General features: G+C 38.9%; 1 protein-coding gene across 1 annotated transcript in view; it reads left to right on the forward strand.

The window, feature by feature from the left end:
- Positions 1–18,249, forward strand: part of SNX6 (sorting nexin 6) — a 38,697-nt gene extending 20,448 nt beyond the window's left edge. The window contains exons 7-9 of the mRNA XM_082737839.1: positions 7,233–7,328; positions 9,259–9,364; positions 18,153–18,249. Of these exons, the coding sequence (XP_082593965.1) occupies positions 7,233–7,328; positions 9,259–9,364; positions 18,153–18,232 (282 nt within the window). The 3' untranslated portion in view covers positions 18,233–18,249. The remainder of the gene's footprint in view (positions 1–7,232; positions 7,329–9,258; positions 9,365–18,152) is intronic.
- The last annotated feature ends 1,597 nt before the right edge of the window (positions 18,250–19,846 follow it).

The following is a 19,846-nucleotide window of genomic DNA, read 5'->3' on the forward strand; positions in this document are numbered from 1 at the left end:
GGGTCCTGGGATCAAGCCCCGCATTGGGCTCTCTGCTCAGCAGGGAGCCTGCTTCTTCCTCTCTCTCTGCCTGCCTCTCTGCCTACTTGTGATCTCTGTCAAATAAATAAAATCTTGAAAAAAAAAATAGCCTTCAGAAATCTTAGGGTTTCATAAGTTTTTTCCCATCAATGTAAATTTTTTTTCTCCCAAACTAATACATGCTTAATAGAAATAATGATGTGATATGTGTAATAACCCTTTTAATATCAGCATCTGGTGTTTTGCAGAAACTCTGAAGACAAGACAGTGTTTTGCAAATATTCTGTAATAACAGCAGGACACCTGGGTGATGCTCTTGATTTCGGTTCAGGTCATGATCTCAGGGACGTGAGATCAAGCCCTGCATCAGGCTCTGTGCCCAGCATGGAGTTTCTCTCCTTCTACCCCCTTCCCAATCCACTCATGTTCTCTCACTCTCTCTCATATAAATAAATAAATCTTTCTAAACTCTATAATTAGGGGCACCTGGGCAACTCAGTCTTTGGGTGTCTACCTTCTACTCAGGTCATGATTACAGGGTCGTGGGGTCAAGCCCTGCATCTCCCGACCTCCTTCTCCTTATGTTCCCTTTCTCACTGTGTCTCTCTGTCTAATGAGTAAATAAAATAAAATTTTAAAAAATTAAATATAAAATAATAAAATAAAAAATACCCTGTACATTAACTTATAGAAGATCATAGGCCCAAAACTAGAAAGTTTTTCTCAATCTTGTTCTGATACTGTTTCTCTGACGTTTACTCACTTCACTGGGGCAGGAAAAGCAATCTGTATGTGCTATTTTGTTATCTAAGTTTTAGAGGGTCATGGGACCAATGAGCTGTTGAAGTGGAACTAGGGTGCTTGAAGTCTAAAAAGGCCATGGGGCATCTGGGAGGGCTAGAAAAGCTTATTCTAGCTTTTAGTTGTGTGAGAAGTAGTCACTGTTGTAATGACTGCCTTTAGTGTTGCTTTACTTAGGTAGCTATATACCTTTCCTCTTTTTGCTAGGTATAATCTGAGTCTGCTTAACAGTAGATTAAATATTTTAACCTAATTAACACCTTAAGCCCATTCAATTCTTGCTACCTTCTCAGTGGCCGCACCCAGGACCCTGCCTCCTCTCTGAGTTCTTAAACTCTAGTATTAACAGATTCCGAGCATAAACAACTCTGTTTTTACCCTTTCTTATTTTGGCTGTTCGTTGACTCACTGGTACATCTAAACCCTTGACTTATCTAGCATTTTGACCCTGTTAGCAGCCCTTTTGTCTTTATATCTTTCTCATCTACCCTAGATTGCCTGCTCCATTTATAACAAGGTTATGACTTTAGAGAGCTCTCTCCCATTTTCCATAAAAGCTCATTTCAACTTGCAGCAGTTCCTCTTGATGAGACAATGACCTTGTTCACTGGGAGGTGAAAGCTAGTCAGAAATCAAATCCTACAACTCCATGTGTCTCCCACAACCTCAACCACGATGGCAGCCACACTCCTGTATGAGCTTTTCTTTTCTTTTCTTTTCTTTTCTTTTCTTTTCTTTTCTTTTTTTAAAATCCTTTCCAATTTGGACACCCTTTTAATTTCTTTTGCTTGCCTAACTGCCCTGGCTAGGACCTCCAGTACTGTGTAAAACAGAAATGACAAGAGCAGACATCTTTTTGTCTCTGATCTTAGGGGGAAAGCATGGTTTCACTGTTAAGTATGATGTTAGCTGTGGGGTTTTCATTGATGCTCTTTATCAAGTTGAAGTTCCCTTTTGTTCCTAGTTTGTTGAGTGTTTTTGTTATGAGAAAGTATAGCTATTTAGATGATAGCTAGTTTTGTCCTTTATAGTGGTTTTTGTCCTTTATTCTGTTAATATGATGTCTCACATTGTGCCTTTCCATTTTGATGAAGATATCTTTCTAGCTCTCCTGGATCCCATTTACTTCTGTATCTTTTAGATCTCTTCTAAGTTTTCTTCATAACTCTGTGACTCCTTTCTAGTCCACTTCATGAGTTTTTCCCTCCATGTATCTATTCATTTAAATCTAATCCTTCCTAGATTCCCCACTGACTCCTCCAGAGTTTAGAAGTTCCTCTAGGGGTACCTGGGTGGCTCAGCAGTTAAATTTCCCAGCTTTTTTTTTTTTTCTTTTCTTAAGATTTTATTTATTTATTTGAGAGAGAGAGCACGTGCACACACATGAGCAGGGGTAGGGACAGCGGGAGAGGGAGAAACAGACTTCCCACTGAGCAGGGAGCCCAATGGTGGGCTCAGTTCTGGGACTCCAGGATCATGACCTGAGCTAAAGGCAGGCACCTAACCCACTGAGCCACGCAGGTGCACCAAGTGTCTAACTCTTCATTTTGGCTCAGATCGTGATTTCAAGTTCATGAGATGGAGCCCCACATCAGGTTCTGCGCCCAGCAGGGAGTCTGCTTCTCTCCCTAAGCACCCCTCTCCCTAAGCACTCGCTCTCTTTCTAAAATAAATGAATAAATCCTTAAAAAAAAAAAAAAAAGTAAAGGAGTTCCTCTAGTTTTCTAATTCTATAAATTCTCCCTAAGTGATCTCATTGACTCCTGTGGCTGCAGGCACTCTGTTATTAACTTGTAAATCAGTATTAATTATGAACCCCAGCCCTCTTTATTAAACAGTCTCATGAAAACCTGTATTTAGATGCCCTTTTGGCATTTTACCTTCAGCTGAACTCTTCTTTAAACCCATGCTTCCAGGGCACCAGGGTGGCTCAGTTCACAATCTCAGAGTCCTCGGATGGAGCCTCACATAAATCTCCCTCTCCCACTCCCCCTGCTTGTGTTCCCTCTCTCACTACGTCTCTCTCTCTCTGTCAAATAAATTAATAAAATCTTAAAAATAATTAAAATCCATGCTTCCTTTTGTGTTCTCTGTCTCAAAGAAGGTACCACTACCTTCCGATTCCTTAAAACCTAAAAATTACTAAGGCACCTGGGTGTCTCAGTTGAGCAACAGCCTCTTGATTGCAGCGCAGGTCATGATCTCAGGGTTGTGGGGTCAGGCCTCATGTCGGGCTCTGTGTTCAGCATAGAATCTGCTTGTTCCTCTCCCTCTGCTCCTCCACCTGTGCATGTGCGTGCACTCGCTCTCTGTTCTGTCTCTCAAATAAATAAATCTTACCAAAAAAGTGATTTTTTTGGGCGCCTGGGTGGCTCAGTGGGTTAAAGCCTCTGCCTTCCGCTCCGGTCATGATCCCAGGGTTCTGGGATCGAGCCTCACATCGGGCTCTCTGCTCAGCGGGGAGCCTGCTTCCCCCCCCTCTCTCTGCCTGCCTCTCTGCCTACTTGTGATCTCTGTCTGTCAAATAAATAAATAAAATCTTTAAAAAAAAAAAAAGTGATTTTTTTTTAGGACTTTATTTATTTATTTGACTGAGAGAGAGCACACAACCAGGGGGAGCAGGAGAGGGAGAAGCAGGGAGCCCGATGCAGTACTTGATCAGAGGACCCTGGGATCATGACCTAAGTCAAAGGCATACAGTTGAGGCTGAGCAACGCAGGTACCCCTAAATAAATAAAAATCTTAAAACAGAAACAAAAAACAAAAACCTAAAAATTACTCATTAACTCTTCCTACTCCCTGTTCCTGTTAGGGAAACACCAAATCCTGTCTGTTTCACTCCCTTACAGTATTAGGAATGTGTCCTCTTCTTTCCTATCACCAGACCTAAAGATTGGTTCTGACTTTTCTAATTGTTGACTGGATTATTTTAGATTTTTTATTTACTTTTTTGTCAGAAAGAGCAGGAGCACAGAGAAATTCAGGCAGAACAGGCAGAGTGAGAAGCAGGTTCCCTGCTGAGCAAGGAGCCTGATGTGGGACTCCATCCCAGGACTCTGGGATCATGACCTGAGCTGAAGGCAGATGCTCAACCAGCTGAGCCACTCAGGTGTCCCTGACTGGATTATTTTAAGAGTGAGCGAGCATGCACATAGGCACGGGGGAGAAGGGGAAGGAAAAAAAATCTTTTTTAGTTTTTTATTTAAAATTCAATTTAATTAAACATACTATATTACTAGTTTCAGAGGTAGAAGCCAGTGATATATCAGTTGCATGCAACACCCAGTCCTTATTACTTCAAATGCCCTCCTTTATGCCCGTTACCCAGTTTCCCCACCCCCCGCCCATCTCCACTCCAGCAATCCTCAGTTTGTTCCCTGTAGTTAAGAGTTGAGAGAGAGAATCTTAAGCGGGTTCTACATTCAGTGCAGAGTCAGACACCAAGCTCTATCTCAAGACCCTGACATTGTAACCTGAGCCGAAATCTAGACTCAGATGGTCTTAACTGACCTAGGTACCCAGGCGCCCCAGTCCTTGCCTGCATTCTTGAAACGGCCCCTGACTGTTCATTCAGCTTCCAGTCTTAACCTTTCTCCTCTCCTAAGTCTGTATTGAGTTCCCTTGGTGTTCTCCTAATGCCCTGTGGATTCACTAACATTGTACTACTCACCCCATGGTAAATCATGTGTTTCTCTGTATTCTCCTCTGCATCATAAATTACTCTTACTCTTACCACCTTGAGGCATCTGGGTAGCTCAGTCAATTGAGGGCCTGTCTTTTTTTTTTTAATTTGAGAGAGAGCATGAGGGGGAAGGGTCAGAGGGAGAAGCAGACTCCCTGCTGAGCAGGAAGCCCAACGTGGGACTCAATCCCGATCCTGGGACAGGCCCCCTGAGGGCCTGACTCTTAATTTTGGCTCAGGTCATGGTCTCAAGTTCCTGGGATCCAGCCCCGCATTGGACTCCATCCTCAGCAGGGAGCCTACTTGGGATTTTCCCTCTCTCTCATTCTCCTTCTGCACCTCTTCTAGCTCACACTCTCTCTTATGAGCTCTCTCTTAAGTAAATAAGTCGTTAAAAAAATATAGTAGGGGGCGCCTGGGTGGCTCAGTGGGTTAAGCCGCTGCCTTCGGCTCAGGTCATGATCTCAGGGTCCTGGGATCGAGGCCCGCATCAGGCTCTCTGCTCAGCGGGGAGCCTGCTTCCCTCTCTCTCTCTTTGCCTGCCTCTCTGTCTACTTGTGATCTCTGTCAAATAAATAAAATCTTTAAAAAAAAAAAATATATATATATATATAGTAGGGACCACCTCATAATCATCTTTATATCCTAAACACCTAGTGCAGTGCCTGATTTTATATACATTTGTCAGTGGTTTATTAAATGAGTGAATTAATGAATTAATCTTAAAAATGCAGTTTAAGAAAACACCCAGCATGTATTGAAAAGCCAGATAAAGCAATTTGGAAGGGTTTCATGAAGAGATATATTTTAATTTGGATGTTTAATGATACCTGAATAGAATTTTTGGTAGGAGGAGAGAGAGCATTTCAGGTATAGAGGAATTTAAAAGTTCAGAGCTTCTTTTGAGAACTGTTTGGAACATAAGGTTCTGTGGGGGTGAATAGATGGAAAGGGTGATAGATGGTAAAATAAGTGAACCAGATTGTTGAGTCTTGAATAGGCTTTCAATCTCTGAACATTGTGAAACTCTGTAAAAATTTGAGTAGGGAAGAGATGCTCAAAATTTGATTTTGGAAGTCATCAACAGAATGAATTGAATTGAGGAAAAGAGATGTTAACAAGTAGTACAGTATAATAGGCCAGAAATAATAAGGTTTTTCACTAGGACAGTGGGAAAGAAAGGGACAGATTTTAGGCATTTGATGATGGAATTTGAGTTGTGAGAGACAAAAAGAAGTTGTAGATTTTCAAGATTTTTAATGAGAGGTATGGGGTTTAAGGGAATATGTTGAAGAGACTGGATAGAGGGACCATAGATAGGGATCCAAGAAGAAAAATGTGGAGATTAGATTATAATGAATACTGTCTTAATCTAATGTGGATTTAGCAGAATCTCCATATAAGGATATGATACAGGCAATTGGAAATAGGGTCTGAGGTTCAGGAAAGAGCTTAGGGGTAGTAATCATGATTGTGAATCATTTACATAATGGTGAACATTGGAGCCATGGCAGTAGATACAAAAATTAGATGGGATGTTCTGTTGTGGCACACGCTGATGTAGCAAGTCGTAAAGTCGAAGAGTTAGCTGCTTCTCAGTTTTTTGTTTGTTTTGTTTTGTTTTTAAACAGTTTTATTTATTTATTTGACAGAGAGAGAAAGATCACAAATAGGCAGAGAGAGAAGAGGAAGTAGGCTCCCTGTGGAGCAGAGAGCCCAATGTGGGCCTGGATCCCAGGACCCTGAGACCATGACCTGAGCTGAAGGCAGAGGCTTAACCCATTTGGGAGTCACCTTTTGTGTCCCTTATAAGTTGCTAATCTCCAGAGCAGGACAAGACATGATATTTGGATGAGTTCAGAGTGGAGAATTTGCAGAATATGAGGTGCCTGGGTAGCTCAGTAGATTAAGCATCTACCTTTCAGCTCAGTCATGATCCCAGAGTCCCAGAATTGAGCCCCACATCAGGCTCCCTGCGCGTTGGGGAGTCTGCTTCTTCATCTGCCCCTCACCCTGCTCGTTCTCTCATTCTCTCGCAAATAAAATAAAATCTTACAAAAAAAAAAAAGAATTTGCAAAATGTGTTTTCAAAGTTTTTACAGAGTCATGTGATGGTGTATGACTCCATAAATTTTACATCTTTTTTTAAAAGGTTTTATTTATTTATTTGACAGAGAGAGAGCACAAGTAGGCAGAGAAGTAGGCGGGGGGGGGGGGGGAGTAGCCCCCCTGCTGAGCAGAGAGCCTGATGCGGGGCTCAATCCCAGGACCCTGAGATCATGACCTGAGCCAAAGGCAGAGGCTTAACCCACTGAGCCACCTAGGCCCCCCAAATTTTACATCTTTAAAGGAACTCCTGGAAAAGCCAGATAAAATTTGGATTAAATTTGTAGCTGTCTTTATATATTACTATATATATGATGAGAAGGCTACTTGCAATGGGATTATCAGATGTACTCACAAAATTTGAGATAATATAGGCATTATTGTAGACCACCTGAATCTGAATCTTTTAGAGTGAAGCCAGCCTCCTCTTTAGTACCCTAAAGTTTGAAAGTCCCTGATACACATGATGATTGCCAATTTACTAAAGTTTAAAAATCAGGATCCTTTTGTAGTTGCCATTTTGATGTCAGAGAATAAAAGAGGTATTACTTTAAAAAAAGAAAGTGTAACTTTCCATTTGTAATCTAAAAAAATTGTCAACTTAAGTTTACCTTTCTTTCAGCTGAGTGTGAGAGGAAAAAATAAAAAAGAGAAACTTGAAGATTTCTTTAAAAACATGGTAAAATCAGCAGATGGAGTAATTGTTTCAGGAGTAAAGGTAAGATTTTATTTTATTAAAAGAGGTATTGGTTTGAGAATCTATTTCTTTTAAGAAGATAGATTGAGATTTCAGACATGCAGATGACACTGTTGGAGTAAAAGAGAAGTTTGGACAGAAGAATTCTTGGGTCTGGGAATCTGGGCCCCCTGCCCTCGATTCTACTCTTTGGAGAACTTCCTTTTCCCAGGGGTGAGAGATCTGTAGGTCCAAGGGGATTTACCCACCTGGAGTGCATGCACCTTCCCTCCAAACTAGAACAGGCTTTAGGGATCTGGAACCCCATATTTCCTTGCCTAAATCTGAAGCCTACTTCTAACTTTTCCTCTTCTGTGGGCCTCTTCTCTGAGTTCATCCTCCAGTGTGTGCATTCATGGGTGGTCAGGGGTGACCATGGAACAGCTGGGGAGAGGGCGGGCACAGGGGAGAAGATGAGTGTGCAGGAGAGAATATCCATTTACGTTTGTATGTGAGGTTTTTCTGGGTGCCTTACAGAACTGCAGGATAGGGCATGAAGAGGGACTGCCTCCATTTGTACATTTGCCCTTGGCCTACAAAATCTTAGGAGCAGACTTGGGTTCAGATGTGGAGTTAGAAGAGCTCCTTTGAGGTTTTAGTCTTGTGGGTGGGGGTGTGGGGTGCCTGGCTCATTTGGTAGAGCATATGACTCTTGATCTCAGGGTCGTGAATTTAAGCCCCATCTTGCGCGTGGAGCTTACAAATAAACAAACAGGTGTATTCAAAATTAAAATAAATAACTCCCAAGTTTTTCTTAATGATGTTCTAAAAATGGTACAAGAATTAATTTATCTGAAGACTCTTACCATTAAAAGAAAAAAGTTTATATTACATTATCAAGCAGATACAAAGAAAGATAAATGCTGATTTGTCATCATTGCCTATTTTTATAAATACATCTGAAGTAAAACTTAGGTGGGAATTACTGTTTATTTGATTTATACTTCAGTTTTTCAGAGACAGGTCAGCTGGTATGTTGACAATGCTTCTGCCATGGCTACTTTCTAATAAGGACTCCACTTCTGTCATTTTGATGCTACTTATGCATTAATATTGAACATTTTTCTTAGCATTAAGTATAAACCACTGTATGGATTATGATTTTGGTGAAGAAGTAACTAACATTTTTTGAACATTTATAGTGTTCATTGACCCATATTTTGTTTACTCTTCAACCCTACAAGTTGGGTAGTTTTATCCCCATTTTAACAGTTAAAAAAATTTATACACGTGAATTACAAATTTTAAAGAAATTTTGTTAGTACCGACTTTTTTTCCCAAGTTCCGTTAATGTGGATTTGAATTACATCATTTTAGCTGGTGCTTTTTCAAAAAAACATCTGCTGTTTTAGAAAGGAGGAAAGGACTTTGAATAGTTTTATTTTTAATGTGTATCTGGCTTTGTTTCAAAAAAGATACAATAATTGCTTCCAGAAGGCTAGTTTGGCCATATTTCCCCAAAGCAGTCAGAGATGGCTGTAATGACAAAGGCTTGGCAGCCTTCAGGAATGGCTCATAGAATACATAGTAAACCAAGAGAAATAGATTGAGACTTGCCTCTTGTAATTTTTTTCTTTTCAAAAGCAATAGCTTACTTCCCCTGGCAGTAATGAATCTCTTGGAGAGGCAGGACTGTAGACACAGAACATGAGTAGGAAGGAACACGTTTCAGAGTTCAACATGTGAACATGAACCATTGTGGAAGGATCTAAGCTTTCATCTGCAAAACCATTCCAGATTTCTTCCTGGATAGATAGAAGTGCACGTCTGTATAAAGCCTGAACTTGTTGGTAAAATCATTAGAGGATAGCTGTGCTGTTTTACTGATCTTTTGTGATTATAATGGTAAAGTGATTTATGTATTATACTAAAGCAAATAAGTGAAAAATTATATTTTCTTTTGACCCTATAGGATGTAGATGATTTCTTTGAGCATGAACGAACATTCCTTTTAGAATATCATAACCGAGTTAAGGATGCATCTGCTAAATCTGATAGGATGACAAGATCCCACAAAAGTAAGGTTTTTCTCTGTGGCTAAAGCTTACATTTTTTTTTTAATGGAATAATTATAAAGTTATTATGTTACTTCGAGTTTATAAAAGTCTTGATATAGAAGAGTGTTTCTTAAACTGTGGTCTGTGAAGTCTGGACGCTAAGGCTCTTTTTATTTTTAGCAAGTCTGTGAGGTCAAAACTATTTTCTTAATAGTCCATGGTGCTTTTTGTATTTTTCACCATGTTAACATTTACACTGATAAAGCAGAAGCCATGGTGGATAAAATTACTGGTGCCTTAGCACAGATCAAGGAGGTGGCATGAAATTGTGCTAAGAGTCACTATATTCTTTCCTGCGGTGCATTTACAATTAGAAAAGAAAAATTCAATTAAGAATATCTTTGATAGGGCACCTGGGTGGCTCAGTGGGTTAAGCCTCTGCCTTCAGCTTGGGTCATGATCTCAAGGTATTAGGCTCTCTGCTCAGCAGGGAGCCTGCTTTCCGCCCCACCCCCCTACCCCTCCTGCCTCTCTGCCTACTTTTGATCTCTGTCTGTCAAATAAAATCTTAAAAAAAAAAAAGAAAAAGAATATCTTTGATAAAGCAGTTAAAATTACTAATTGTAATAAACACTTCCCTAGAGTTCACATTTTTAATATTCTGAACGGTGAAATGGAAAGTATACATAAAGCACTATGATTCCTTACTGAAGTATAACAGTTCTCTTTAGAAAAGCCCTTTAGTTGCAACTGAATTAGCTGCTTCCACCCCCTACCAGAAAAACACCATTTCTAGAGGGCGCCTGGGTGGCTTAATTGGTAAAGTAGCTGCCTTCAGCTCAGGTCATGATTCCAGGGTCCTCAGATTGAGACCCACATCAGGCTCTGTGCTCAGCAGAGAGCCTGCTTCTCTCTCTCCCTCTGCCTGCAGCTCTGCTTACTTGTGCTCTCTCCATAAATAAATAAAATCTTAAAAAAACAAAACAAAAAAACACTATTTCACTTGAGAGAACAGCTGACAAACTATGATTATTCAGATTTGAGTATTTGATAGACATTTTCTTTTTTTTTTTTTTTTTTAAGATTTTATTTATTTATTTGACAGACAGAGATCACAAGTAGGCAGAGAGGCAGGCAGAGAGAGGGGAAGGGAAGCAGACCCCCTGCTGAGCAGAGAGCCTGAATGTGGGGCTAGATCCCAGGACCCTGGGATCATGACCTGAGCCGAAGGCAGAGGCTTTAACCCATTGAGCCACCCAGGCGCCCCTGATAGATGTTTTCTTAAAAATTAAATGAGTCTGTTACTTTAAGGAAAACAACTGACAGTATTTGTTAACAGTGTTAAAGGTCAAGCTCTCCAGCAATAATTAGAATTTGGAAAACTTGTATCCATCCTCATGAACTTACTTCACAATAATTGAAGACTTCTCTGAGGAGATTGATAATCATATTTGAATGTGGTATTTTTGATATTGTTTGTATATATAATGAAGTTTGTCAACATTTTGGAAGATTTGTGTAACTCATTGAGCCGATATTTTCTACAGTCCTCCATTCTACCAACTGAGCTATCGAAGGCTCTGCTGAGCTGATATTTTCTAAAAGTCATGTACGTAAAAGATTCATTCAAAGTTCAAGATAGACTGTTTTCTTTTAACAGCTTTATTGGGGTATAAGTTGGTATCAGTAAGTTTCAGTGTTCAAAGTATACAGTTTGGTAAGTTTTGACATATGTGTAAAATCATCACTGCCGGGGTATCTGGGTGGCTCAGCGGGTTGAGCCTCTGCCTTCAGCTTGAGTCATAATCTGAGGGTCCTGGGATCGAGCTCTGCATCGGGCTCTTTGCTCAGCGGGGAACCTGCTTCCCCCCACTCTCTCTGCCTGCATCTCTGCCTGCTTGTGATCTCTCTGTCAAATTAATAAATAAAATCTTAAAAAAAAAAATTGGGTGCCTGGGTGGCTCAGTGGGTTAAAGTTTCTGCTTTCTGCTCAGGTCGTGATCCCAGAGTCCTGTTATCAAGCTCCCCTATCAGGTGCTCTGCTCAGCAGGGAGCCTGCTTCCTCCTCTCTCTCTGCCTATCTCTCCGCCTACTTGTGATCTTTGTCTGTCAAATAAATAAAGTCTTTTTAAAAATTTTTTTCTAAATCATCACTATAATTAATATAATAAACATATCCATCACCACCAAAAATTTCCTTACAGCCCTTTGTATTCCCTCCCTTTTGCTCTGTCCACAAGCAACCATTGATCTGCTTTCTGACTCTATAGATTAGTTTGCATTTTCTAGAATTTTATATGAATGGAATTATACTATATGTACTTTTTATTATTTGGCTTTAAAATTCAGCAAAGTTCTTTTGAGATTCATTCAAGTTGTGTGTTTCAAGAGGTCATTCCTTTTTATTAATGAGTGTTACACTGTTGTATGGATATACCACAGTCGTTTATCCATTCAGCTGTTGGTGGACCTTTGGGTCATTGCTAGCTTTAGGCTGTTATAAATAAAGCTGACATGAACCATCTATACGGAAGCCTTTAATGGACATGTGCTTTCATTTCTCTTGGGTAATACCTAAAAGAAGAGTGGTTGGATCATGTGGTAAGTGTATAATTAACTTCCTAAGAAAATACCAAACTTTCTCCCCAAAATGAAATGATTATACCATTTTACATTCCTACCAGCTGTACGGAGAGTTCTAATTGCTCCACATCTTTTCCAGCAAGGATACTCAATCTTTTTCCTTTTAGCTGTTCTCATAGCCCTCTCAGTCTGATTTTAATTTGCATTTCACTAATGATAATGTTGAACATCTTTTCTTATGTAAGTCCTCCAGCTTAATTCTTCTTTACCAAAGTTGTTTTGGCTCCTCTAGGTTCTTTATATTTTCATATGGATTTCAGAATCAGCTTGTTGCTTTCTACAAAAATGGTGTCTGAATTTTGATTGGGATTGTGTAGAATCCTGTAGGTCAATTTGGGGAAGATTGACAATATTGATTCTCTGATACATGAATGTAGTGTATTTCTCCACTTAGTTAGGTCTTCCTTAAAGTCTCTCAGCAATATTTTGTAGCTTTTATTGTACAGATCTTATATACCTTTAGTTAGATTGATCCCTGATTATTTTTGCTGCTGTTGTAAATTATGTTTTTTACCTTTCCTTTTCCAATTGTTCTTTGCTAATACATAGAAATACATTGTATTTTCTATATTGATCATATATCTGGCTGTCTTACTAATTAAACTCACTTATTGGTTCCAGTAACTATTTTGTAGATTCCTTCATGTTTTCTACATAGATGATCATCTGATGATAGAAACGGTTATACTTCTTTACAGTTTAGGCTGCATTTATTTATTTTCTTTGTTCCATTGTACTGAAGCTGTACCTGTAGCTCCAGTACAGTGTGGATGGAAGTAGTAAGAGCAGCCATCTTTGCCTTCTTCCTTCTCTTAAGGGGAAGGCATTCATTCTTAAACCATTAATTATGGTGTTTGGTGTAGATTTTTCCTAGATGCTTATCAGGTTGAGGAAACTCTCCTAGAAATTGCTAGGTTTTGAAATAAATAAATGAATAAAAATTGCCAGTTTTCTGAGAATGTTTTTCTTTTAAATTAGGAATGAATGTTGGAATTTTATCAGATGTTCTTTTTGCAGTTACAGTGTTGAGATAATCATATTATTTTTCCTATTTTCTATTAGTATGGTTAATTGTATTGATTGATTTTCAAATGTTAAAGCACCTTACGTTCTTGGGATAAATATCACTTACACAGTGGAGTTTAAATGTAATAGAGTTCAGGGATGCCTGGGTGGTTTAGTTGGTTAAGCAGCCAACTCTTTTTTTTTTTTTTTTTTTAAATTTCAGTGTTCCAGAATTCATTGTTTATGCACCACACCCAGTGCTCTGTGCAATACGTGCCTTCCATCATACCTACCACCAGGCTCACCCAACCTCTCACCCCCCACCCATCCAAAATCCTCAGATTATTTTTCAGAGTCCACAGTCTCTCATAGTTCATCTCCCCCCACAATTTCCACTAGCTCCCTTCTCCTCTTTATTTCCTCATGTCCTCCATGTTATTTCTTATGCTCCGCAAATAAGCAAAAACATATGATAATTGACTCTCTGTGCTTGACATTTCACTCAGCATAATCTCTTCCAGTCCCGTCCATTTTTTTTTTTTTAAGAATTTATTTATTTGACAGAGAAAGATCACAAGTAGGCAGAGAGAGAGAGGAGGAAGCAGGCTCTCTGCCGAGCAGAGAGCCCGATGTGGGACTCGATCCCAGGACCAGGAGATCATGACCTGAGCCGAAGGCAGTGGCTTAACCCACTGAGCCACCCAGGTGCCCCCAGTCCCATCCATATTAATACAAAAGTTGGGTATTCATCCTTTCTGATGGAGGCATAGTACTCCGTAATAGTCCACATCTTCCTTATCCATTCGTCCATAGAAGGGCATCTTGGTTCTTTCCACAGTTTAACCACTGTGGCCATTGAAGCAGCCAAGTCTTGATTTCTGCTAAGGTGGTAATCTCAGGGTCCTGGGATCCTTCCTCCATCAGGCTCTCCTTCTGCCCCTCCCCTTACTTGTACGCTCTCTCTCTCTCTCAGATAAATAAATCTTTTTAAAATTAAGCAGTGGCTCACTGGGCTAAAGCCTCTGCCTTCGGTGCAAGTCGTGATCTCAGGGTCCTGGGATCGAGCCCCGCATCGGGTTCTCTGCTCGGTGGGGAGCCTGCTTCCTCCTCTCTCTCTGCCTGCCTCTCTGCCTACTTGGATCTCTGTCTGTCAAATAAATAAATAAAATCTGTAATAAATAAATAAATAAATAGATATTTTAGGGTCAATTTATGTATAAAATATTAGTGTAATTTATATTAAACACAAATAATTTTTAATTAATTTTTTTGTGAGTGTTCCAAAATTCATTGTGCATGCACCACAGCCGGTGCTCCACACAATACATGCGCTCCTTAATACCTACCATGAGGCTCACCCACTCCACCAACCCCCTCTCCTCCAAAACCCTCGTTTTGTTTCTCAGAGTTCACAGTCTCTCATGGTTCATTTCCCTCTCCAGTTTCCCCCAACTCAGTTCTCCTCTCCATCTCCCAATGTCTTCCGTGTTATCCCTTATGCTCTACAAGTAAGTGAAACCATATGATACTTGACTCTGTCTGCTTGACTTATTTCACTCAGCATAATCTCCTCCAGTCCCATCCATGTTGATATAAAAGTTGGGTATTCATCCTTTCTGATGGAGGCATAATACTCCATTATATATATGGACCACATCTTCTTTATCCATTTGTCTTTTGAAGGGCATCTTGGTTCTTTCCACAGTTTGGCGACTGTGGCTATTGCTGCTATAAACATTGTTGTACAGATGGCCCTTCTTTTCACTATGACTGTATCTTTGGGGTAAATACCCAGTAGTGCAATTGCAGGGTCAAAGGGTCCTTAATTTCTTAAGGAATCTCCACACTGTTTTCCAAAGTGGCTGTACCAACTTGCATTCCCACCAACAGTATAAGAGGGTTCCCTTTTCCACATCCTCTCCAACACATGTTGTTTACTGTCTTGTTGATTTTGGCTATTCTAACTGGTGTAAGGTGGTATTTCAGTGTGGTTTTGATTTGAATCTCCCTGATGGCTAATGCTGATGAACATTTTTTCATGTGTCTGTTAGCCATGTCTTCTGCCCATTTTTTGATGTAATTATCTGTTTTGTGTGTGTTGAGTTTGAGGCGTTCTCTATAGATCTTGGATATCTGCCCTTTGTCTGTAGTGTCATTTGCAAATATCTTGTCCCATTCCATGGGTTACCTCTTTGTTTTATTGACTGTTTCCTTTGCTGCGCAGAAACTTTTGATCTTGATGAAGTCCCAAAAGTTCATTTTTGCTTTTATTCCTTTGCAGACATGTCTTGAAAGAAGTTGCTGTGGCTGATTTCGAAGAGGTTACTGCCTATGTAACCTCTTGTTTTTGTTGGATTTTGTAGGATTTTGTTGAATTCCTGCCTCACATTGAGGTCTTTTATCCATTTCAAGTTTATCTTTGTGTATGGTGTAAGAGAATGGTCGAGTTTCATTCTTCTATACATAGCTGTCCGATTTTCCCAGCACCATTTATTGAAGAGACTTTTTTCCACTGTAAATTTTTTCCTTCTTTGTCAAAGATTATTTGACCATAGAGTTGAGGGTCCATATCTGGGCTCTCTACTCTGTTCCACTGGTCTGTGTGTCTGTGTTTGTGCCAGTACCATGCTGTCTTGGTGATCAGCTTTGCAGTAAAGCTTGACACTTGGTCTTAGCCAAACGGCCAAGAATTGATTGGAGTAAAGCTTGAAATCAGGCAATGTGGTGCCCCTGTTTTGTTTTTCTTTTTCAACATTTCCTTAGCAATTCAGTGTCTCTTTTGGTTCCATACAGATTTTAGGATCGTTTGTTCCAGCTCTTTGAAAAATACCAGTGGAATTTTGACCAGGATGGCATTGAAAGTATAGATTGCTCTAGGCAATATAGACATTTTAATAATGTTTTTTCTTCCGATCCATGAGCATGGAATGCTTTTCCATCTTTTTGTGTCTTCTGGAGTTTCTTTCATGAGTGTTCTGTAGTTCCTCGAGTACAGATCCTTTACCTCTTTGGTTAGGTTTATTCCCAGGTATCTTATGGTTCTTGGTGCTATAGTAAATAGAACTGATTCTCTAATTTCCCTTTCTGTATTTTCATTGTTCGTGTATAAGAAAGCAACTGATTTCTGTGCATCGATTTTGTATCCTGCCACATCACTGAATTGCTGTATGAGTTCTAGTAGTTTGGGAGTGGAGTCTATTGGGTTTTCCATAGAAAGTATCATGTCATCTGCAAAGAGAGAAAGTTTGACTTCTTCTTTGCCAATTTGAATATCTTTTATTTCTTTTGTTGTCTGATTGCTGTTGCTAGGACTTCTAGTACTATGTTGAACACAGAGGTGAGAGTGGACAACCTTGTCGGAACACAAATCATTTTTGATTCCTGCCTCAGTAAACCAACCTTTACATGATTTTTAAGTGTTATTTTTTTTATAACTTAACTTTTAGGATAATAGTGAACAATCTCACATGTAAAAGTTACCATTCAGAGTCTGAAGTTTGTATTCACAGTGTCTTTATGGGGACATCTGGCTGGCTCAGTTGAGTAGAGCATGCAACTCTTCTGTAAGTTTGAGCATGGAGCCCACTTAAAAAAAAAGATTCTTTATGAAAGATATCAAAATCAACTTGTTTTGAATTTTTTAAAAGATTTTACTTATTTATTTGAGACAGAAAGAATGAGAGAGTAAGCATGAGGGGAGAAGGTCAGAGGGAAGAGCAGACCCCCTGCTGAGCAGGGAAAGATATGGGACTCATCCCAGGACTCCAGGATCAGGACCTAAGCTGAAGGCAGTTGCTGAACCAACTGAGCCACCCAGGTGCCCTGTTTTGAATAATTTTTTTTTAAATAATTTTAAAAAGTAAATAGAGACACCAAATTTCAGTCTTGTCTGTTGAATGTAACTTTGTACAGCATAAGAAAGTACAGTGTAAGGATTACTGTTCTTTTAAGAGAATAAACACATTAAACCTTATAAAAAATACTATTGGTGTAAGTGGGAATTTCCATACAAAGTAGACATGTCTGGGATTTTGTTAATAATAGCAAACATTTGTATAATACTGTACTTGCTGTGTGCCTGTATAATAACATTCATTAATTCATTTAGTCCAGGTGATCGCACAGAGCTGGTACCATTATTATCCCCATTTACAGATGAGGAAAGTAAGGCATACACAGGCTAAGTGATAAGGTCAAGGTCATATAGCTGGTAAATTGGGATTGGACCCTAAGCAGTTTGGTTCCAGTTCCGTGCTCTTAATTAACTGTTGCACTATACTATCCATTTTCTGAAATGAGTAATCTTTTTTTAACAAATTGTCATATGGGGTGAGCCCTGGGAAAAGTGCTAAAGTTGAATACTTAGCTTCCTAGCACCCAAGGATAATGGTGCTACCACCATTCATCTAGCTTCCCAAGCTCCTTAAATTTCCCTCCTACCTCAGGTCTCTTGTTTGTAAATCCTGCCTATTAGGATTCCTAAATATCTTCCAGCTTTGTCATTCTCTGCTGTCACTCTTCTTGCTCACTTGATCCTGACCATCAGTATCTGCCACAACAAATTTGTAGGTGGTTCCTCTGCCTTCTGTGTCTCCATTTCTAGTCTTAATTTGAGGCAAAAGAACTTTTATTTAAAAATCCTTAGTGGCTATTTTTAAATGTTATTTTAAAATGTTTATTAATACCCATTCTTAAAATATCAAATCCAAACTTTATCATGTCTTACAAAAGCCTGTTTTTCCCCTCAAAATACTTCAAGTTTATTTTTCCACCTTCAGCGCTATTCATTCTCTTCTGTACTCTAAAGGACCTTCTTCCTGGACGGCTGTCTGAATATACTATACCCTTTTATGTCTCATTGACCTTTATCCATGCTGTCCCCTCCATTTTGCCTGGTAAAGGTTTGCTTATCCTATAATTTCTGACTCACTCAGTAGTGTTTGTAAATCCTTCCCTAACTTATTCAGGTGGAATCATCTGTTTCCCCTCCTCCCAAAGTAGTCTGTTCCTATATAATATTCATCAAATTATATTATAGCTGTTGTCATTTCCTTCACCAGACTTGGGTTATTTACATTCACATTGTTTGCCAAGTAAGTGCTCAATAAATATTTTTGAATCAGTGAATAAATATATTAAATTCTAAAAATTTTTCCCATAGGTGCTGCAGATGATTACAATAGAATTGGTTCTTCATTATATGCTTTAGGAACTCAGGATTCTACAGATATATGCAAGTAAGGATTCTGATTTAAAATAAATAAAGCAAAAATTTTATTAGTAGCCTGAACACACAGAATATTTCCTACCCAAGAGGCATTTAGAATATCTTCTTTAAAATACATCAATAATGAGGCACTTCTTACAAACGTGGTTCAGTGTCATATTTTCTCTACCATTTCTCTCTTTTTTAAATCTGAAAAGTAAAAATTGACTTTAATGTATACAATTTTAACATTTACAAAGTTTTATTTGATGAAAATTGGCTGATTTATGCATGTGAGGAAGAAGGAGACAGAATTTATATCAAAATGTTCTTAGGTTTTGATGAAGTTTATTATAAATAAACATTTTAGAATTAGAATATACTATATATATGTGTGTATTTCTTTGAAACCAGATTGACTTTTAAAGTAAAATGTGGTGCTGTCAGTTTATACTTTTTGAAGAGGCTGGCTATTCTAGTTTATAAGTTTAATGTATCTTAGGGCAGTCCTAGGGTAACCTGTTGGGAAAGTATCATACATGTTAATATAGAAATGCTTTCTGGATATTTGCTTATGTAGCTGTCCTTTATTTACTTTATACTAGTGTTTCACATTAATCTAACCATAGTTAATTTTAGTTGCTCCTATAATATTGTTTAAATCCAACTCCTCACTAAAAAATAATCCAAACTTTTTTTTTCAATTTTAAGTGGCAAAACTATTTTCACAGTTTGTGCCTTTTTCTAAAGCACATCCTTGAACTTTTTTCTAGTATATCCTGTCTTAATAGAATGTAAAATCCAAGTTTTTCAGCAAAACAGGATATTGTATATAACTTACTACATTAACATGCTACCTTCCCAAAGAGTTAGTCTCTAACACTTTAATAAGAAAAAAAAGTCAACCTTGCTGTGAATTATTGGACATAAACCTGTCAAAGCAAGTTCTTTTTCGTAAAACAAAGTTCATAAAATAGTGTTTTAGCTTTTAGTAGTACTTACCCCAATCCATTTATAACATCGCCAGTAAATACATATTATTTCACAGAATACCCTTTTAATAGTTTGGCATCGGGGTTTTTTTTTAGTTGGTGTCAGCATTTGAGAGGCTGTTTAGTTAAAGTGAATTCTGAGATAGAAATTGGTTATTCATTTCTGTTATTTCCTAAAACAAAGCAGCTCTGCTTGAAGATGTTTAACACATAAGTATAAGGTAACTTCAAGAGCTGCTCCAACTTTAGTGTTTTCCTTTGAAGTCAGCCTCTTTGGATCTGATTGTTCTGTACTTCTATAGCAATTAGAAGATACAGGCTTTATTTAATATTATGTGGCATATTGCTAAAGAATATAAGGAAAAAGTTTTTTGATTTAAATGTATGGCTTAGAGTGCCTGGCTGGCCTAGTCAGTGGAACATGTGACTCTTGATCTTGGGGTTTTGAGTTCAAGTCCCACATTGGGTATAGAGATTACTTTAAAAAGTACATACTAAATATGAGGCGCCTGAGTGGCTCAGTGGGTTAAGCCTCTGCCTTCTGCTCAGATCATGATCTCAGGGTACTGGGGTCGAGCCCCACATCAGGCTCTCTGCTCAGAGGGGAACCTGCTTCCCCCTCCCCCTCTACCTGCCTCTCTGCCTACTTGTGATCTC

This window comes from Mustela nivalis, assembly GCF_964662115.1.
Source record: "Mustela nivalis genome assembly, chromosome: 6".
Lineage (NCBI taxonomy): Eukaryota > Metazoa > Chordata > Mammalia > Carnivora > Mustelidae > Mustela > Mustela nivalis.